The following is a 6,000-nucleotide window of genomic DNA, read 5'->3' on the forward strand; positions in this document are numbered from 1 at the left end:
TCCGCTCTTATGCCACAGTCTCTGCAAACCATGATCCTGTGAAATAAAATCTTAATTGTTAAGCTTTGAGTACTTCAGCTGGCTAATTTTATGTCTGCTTGACACAAGCTGGAGTCGTATGAAAGGAGGGAACATCAATTAAGAAAATGCCTCCATAAGATCAACTGTGGGTCATCTTCTTGACCAATGATTGATGAGGGGCCGGAAGGAGGCCCAGTCCATTGTGGGTGGTGTCATCCCTGGGATGATGGTCCTGCGTTCTATAAGAAAGCATGGGGAGCAAGCCAGTAAGCAGAATCCCTCCATGGCCTCTGCATCAGCTCCTGCCTCCAGGTTTCTGCCCTGCTTGAGTTCCTGCCCTGGCTTCCTTCAATAATGGACTAGCATGTGGAAGTGTGAGCCAAATGAACCCTTTCCTCCCCAGTTTGCCTTTGGTCATGCATTTTATCCCAGCAATATCAACCCTACCTAGGACAGCACTTTAAAGAAAGCTTGTCACATTCTGTTGCTATCTTGTTTAGCAAACTGATCAGCAGTATAATGAGTGCTTTCTTGCTCTCACCCTCTACAGAACTTTGCACTTGGACATGAATTGGTTTTAAGTCGTTATTAGGGAATAGATAATCATAGCCTCCTGACTTGATCACCACCAACAAAGCTTAAGTTCGGAAGACTTGTTTTAAGCATTGAAAAGATTGTATTTCAAATTGTGTATCATGCTGAAGTGCAAACTTCATGAGGCACTGGTTATCAAATAACTTAATCTACTCTAAAATTTCACTCCTTATTCTCTCTTGATGTGTGCATTGCTACTATAATTTTGCTGTTGTGTCTGTAGTAAGCTGTGTTCATTACATCATTATATTTCTGAGAATGTCATTCATATTTCTTGGGAATGGCATCTGTATTTCCACAGGATCATTTTGAGGTCCCGTGCCAGGTTTTTTGTTTTAACTTAAAGAAATCACAGATATAGTGCTGATAGGCACTTCTACATCTGCCTTTTCTTCTTTCTTCCCACAGGCACGAGCGCTCTTACAAACCGCATCGTCTTTGGCACCCCACATGTATGAGCCACACTTTAATTTCGCAACAGTCTCTGATAAGGTATTTTCTTCCTTTATTAATTTGTCATCTGACACATTCTTGATCTTTCTTGGTTTAAAAAATACAGATTGAATACAACATTTCAAACCTTATCTTTCAGAACAGAAAGTCGATTTTTTTTAATCTGAAGGAAATGGCTTTTTAAAAAATTTTATCATAAATATCTCCACTTCAGGAGATTATGTAATGAACTTTATCACTGGGTATTAACTAAAACACCAGTATAAATTGCAGAAGAAATCTCTATGTTTTAAAATACCACATTTAATCACTAAAGAAACACTTGTTAGATAATTCTTGGTTCAGGAAGGATTTATAATTGACTTTTACATCAAGGGAATCCTGTATGTTAAATGCAGATCATATTTCCACCACACCTTTCTCAAGATTGTCATGAATGCTGCTTAGTTATGAACAATGTGGGGGAAAGGTGACTGTTAATATTCTGTTGCCAATCATTGAATGTCCAGGAGCCAATGGGGGGAACTGAGCTGATTCTGGTTTTGGTCTTCTCAAGACCAGCCCAGCTCTTCTAGAATTCACTCTGTAGACCAGGCTGGTGGTCTCACACTCTCAGAGACCCTCCTGCCTCTGCCTCGTGGGTGCTGGGATTAGAGGCGTGCACCACCATGTTTGGTGAGTGAGCTCTTTTTAATCAGACATGAACAAAGGAGCCAGGGCATGTCTCCATTCTACCATGAAAAGCAAGTCTGTCTGGAGGATTAATAAACAGTTCAGGGCTGGAGAGATGGCTCAGTGGTTAAGAGCATTGACTGCTCTTCTGAAGGTCCTAAGTTCAATTCCCAGCAACCACATGGTGGCTCACAACCATTTGTAATGGGATCTGATGCCCTCTTATGGTGTGTCTGAAGACAGCTACAGTGTACTCATATAAGTAAAATAAATAAATCTTAAAATAAAATAAAATAAACAGTTCAAATGTTTGTGATGTAAATAAAGGGTCTTATTGACTAAAGACACAAACACGGTATTTTTATAGCATGAATACAAAACTATTCACACATGTCTGTTTTAAAATAGAAGAAGCTCTCACTTGTCTTACAGTTTTAGGAAAAGTTGCTAAGGACCAGCTCCTATTGGAGGTGCTATACCTATCTGTCTTCTCGAATTCTCTCCAAAACCCCAGTGATGTTTTTCACTTGAGCCTCTCTGAACTAAGCCCTGTGGTCCTCATAGAAGACTTAGCAATGAATGAAACAGACAAAAACTTGTACCTCGTGATGCTTGCATTCTTATGGAACCTGAGACTCACTGAGGTTACAAGGCATCTGTAGAAGCTGAGAATGGAGATACAAGTCTGTAAAACTGTAGACACTAGACACTAAAGCAGAGACACTAGTTCAAAGCTAGACCAGCAAGAACCTGTCTCAACCAAACCCAAACAACAGGGGTCTTTAGGTGATGGCTCAGTGGCTAAGAGCACATGCAGCTCTTCCAAAGATCCAGGAATTTGGTTCCCAGCATCCACTTCAGGCAGCTTCCAGCTGCCTGGAACTCCAGCTCCAGGAAATTCTGTATCTCTGACTCTGACAGCACCTGTATTCACATACACATATCCACACTCACTCACACCTACACATAATGAAAAGTAATAAAAAGAAAACCAGTCTGAAAAAAAACAAAACAAAGACACACGCTAGAGCCACACTGCACTCTGAGCTCCCACACTGCTACCCAGCTCCCAGGGCACCTTCCATCTCCCACTGCTGGCACGCTTAAAATCACAAGGAAAGTCAGTGTGCTTTAATGACTTTAGCTCAAAGGATTCTTATAAGGTAGGTCAACAAACTACTGTAAAATAATGAAGTTGAAATGCTAGGATTTTAAAAGGAAACCATTTCAATCTAAAATACATAAATGCTAATGAAAAATCCATCAGAGTTGAATAATCATCTAGATTTTTTTTTTGCACACACACTAATAATTTTCTGTCCTTTCAGAAGTATATACATGAATTTTTCTTTGGGACTGGACTTCAATTACAGAGTTAATTGAACATTAGAGGTTTTGTTTTGTTTTGTTTTGTTTTTCNAGACAGGGTTTCTCTGTGTAGAACTGGCTGTCNTGGAACTCACTTTGTAGACCAGGCTGGCCTCGAACTCAGAAATCCGCCTGCCTCTGCCTCCCGAGTGCTGGGATTAAAGGCATGCGCCACCACGCCCAGCTTTTTTTTTTTAATAAACTTCAAAAACAACTATCTTCCCAGCATTATTGTGTTTAGTATCATTTGGAACCTCTCAGAGCATATCTTATATCTTAATTTAATATATTTGTTGAATGTTACATTTATTCTAGTTACATCAAGCTGGGTCTTTAGGCATGCAAATTCTCTCTTATAACTTACAGTACTATCAGGGACAGGGTTTCTGATTCATAACTAAACAACTATAACAGAGCATACATTATATAATTTTATTTTCCTCATTTTTTTTTCATGATGGATTTCTAATTTAGATGAGGTGATTCTAAACGGCAATTTATTTTTAAGAACCCTTCACAGTTTTCCAACACAGCAATCTTAGTCTGGTTTGTGATCTGGCATTCCTTCCAGATTGGAGATCTTCAGAGAAGCTACGTTGCTGCTCAGAAGTCTGAAGCGGCGTTTCCTGAGCACGTGGACACACAGCACTTAATTAAGCAGCTGAAGCAGCACTTTGCTATGCTCTGATCAGTGCTTGGGCCACATAAGCCTTCACGGAGGGCCAGCACACGGGGAAGAAAACGCACTGAGTGCATTTGTATCAATACTGTGATACAGACCTCATAAGGCATCCTACAAGACTGCAAACCCGAACCTGTTGTCTGAACTTTGTTGTTTTATAAGGTAACACTAGAAAAACAGGACTTAAGCATTTCTTAGTTTTGCTTTATCAATTAAAAAAATTTATTGTTAGATACAGACATTTTCAAAGACATATGTCATATAGGTTGGGTGCACTTCTGCCATGCTCTCCTCCCCCATTAGTCCCCTTTGTCCCCTAGACACTTTCATGTCACCTGTATGGGCATGAGTTTAGGTATCTGACTAAGATCTAGAAGCCGCAGATTAGAGAAGAAACACAATTTTTGTTATTCTGAGTCTGACTCAATTAGCTGAGCGTGTGTACTATAGTAGTGTAGGTTGGTCGTAAATTAAAATCCCCCACCTGTGGTTACAAACAGATGCCACCATGCCCAGGTGGCTTCAGCGTTTCTAAGGAGATGAAATCTCCTCTCACGATGCATGGTGGATATTTGTATATATTTGTTAAACATTTTCATGAACCTCATTTTTTAAAATAAATGTGTATTTTAAAACTTGTTAAGCAAAAAAAAAAAAAAAGAGTCTTTAAGCATTAGCTGTCATAAACTTAGGAGGTCAGAAGTCTGCTTTAAAATTTTTATTTTTATGGCTAATAATGTGTGCTTTTATCACAAATGCTTTAATTAGAACATGGAAATTTGTATTTTAAACTATTTTTATCATAAAGTTTGTATTATATATTACACTTTAAAATAAATCAGTATGTAAAACACTTTTCACTTTTCACGAGTTTTTATTCCCTTTATCTCTGATGATATAAGTTGGTTTTAAAAGCCCATTGATCTTATAATTCAAACCATTTATTTTAAGTTTTCTTGAAATTATGTACTACTAGGTTTTAGCTGTCGCATACCCCAAATGCCAACTGGTTCATATCCTGACAAAAATTAACTCAAAACGAGTGATGGACAAATTTACAACACACACACACACAGAGACGGAGACAGACAGAGAGACAGACAGACAGAGACAGAAAGATAGACACAGGGAGGCGGGGAGAGACAAACAGAGCCTAAAATAGGTAAAACAATGAAACCAAGTGGAAGAATTCAAAGTTGGATATAAATTTTAAATCAAGTTTTCTAAGAAGAGTGGGAAAATGAATCTATATGTCAGATAATAAAATAAAAATTTAATCACATAGCATATGTTATTGATCAGATAATTCACACATTTCTGCGTTGTTACACCATTTTCTCTCTCCCATCTGGCTAAAAAGCGTAAGAACTTTGGATAGTCACAGCTTATGCAAGGAACATTGCCTCTCATAGATGCTGCCTCATTAATTACGGCTTGCAACAAATAGTTTTCTCAACAAGATTGTTGTCTATGTACGCATGCAGGGCAACTAGCTGTGTGGTGTTTTTATATTTCATTGGGAATCGTGGAGGAAGAAAATCCTAATATTTACCCCAGGCTGCCCTTGTCTCCTCTACAGTGTTTATTATAATATTCAAAGTAATATGTAGGGCTGCAGTCATCTGACAGGTGTTGAGAGGTCAAGGACCACTTTGCTAAATGGTTTCTAAAAGCGCTTTCACGTCTAAATTCCTTAAAAGACACAACTGAAGCTCCTTCAGGAAGAAGTAGAGATAACCTAAGTGTCCCTGGAGCTGTTAAAAAGCTGGTCTATCAGTACAAGCGCAGTAAGAAGTTTCCTGTACAGCCCAATACATGCCTCGGGTTCCTTAAAAGAGGGCTTCAAAGACTTCGATCCATCTTTTGGCACCCTTGTAAGATATTTGTAGAGAGCATCACAATAGTGAGTGATTAATAGGTACTGTGCACCTGATGCATATAATTTCACAAAACTATTAGTTATCTCTATGGTTCCCAAGTTGAAGCTGTGCTTTTTAAACTAGCCAGGGAAGGGATCTTGGAATCAGTCTTATGATATGCATATGTGTCAGTTTACAAAGGAAGGCGCTGATGCTGGTGTTGCCATGGAAATAGATGGACTATGTTCTCAGCTCCTCATTCTGACTCACCTCACCTTATAATGGGATCATTTTGGTTCTGAGAGTCCCTGACAGAATTCCAGATTGGGGAGGAGACCTCTTCAAGGTCTT

At 38.9% G+C, this 6,000-nt stretch overlaps 1 protein-coding gene across 2 annotated transcripts in view; it reads left to right on the forward strand.

Moving 5' to 3' along the window:
* The window catches only part of Ttc8 (tetratricopeptide repeat domain 8), a 61,303-nt gene extending 56,742 nt beyond the window's left edge, over positions 1 to 4,561 (forward strand). For both annotated transcript variants that reach the window (XM_021178803.2, XM_029484921.1), the window contains 2 exons: positions 1,024 to 1,107; positions 3,680 to 4,561. In XM_021178803.2, coding sequence (XP_021034462.1) covers positions 1,024 to 1,107; positions 3,680 to 3,796 — 201 coding nt within the window. In that variant the 3' untranslated portion in view covers positions 3,797 to 4,561. The remainder of the gene's footprint in view (positions 1 to 1,023; positions 1,108 to 3,679) is intronic.
* The last annotated feature ends 1,439 nt before the right edge of the window (positions 4,562 to 6,000 follow it).

Source organism: Mus caroli, chromosome 12 (assembly GCF_900094665.2).
Source record: "Mus caroli chromosome 12, CAROLI_EIJ_v1.1, whole genome shotgun sequence".
Classification (NCBI taxonomy): domain Eukaryota; kingdom Metazoa; phylum Chordata; class Mammalia; order Rodentia; family Muridae; genus Mus; species Mus caroli.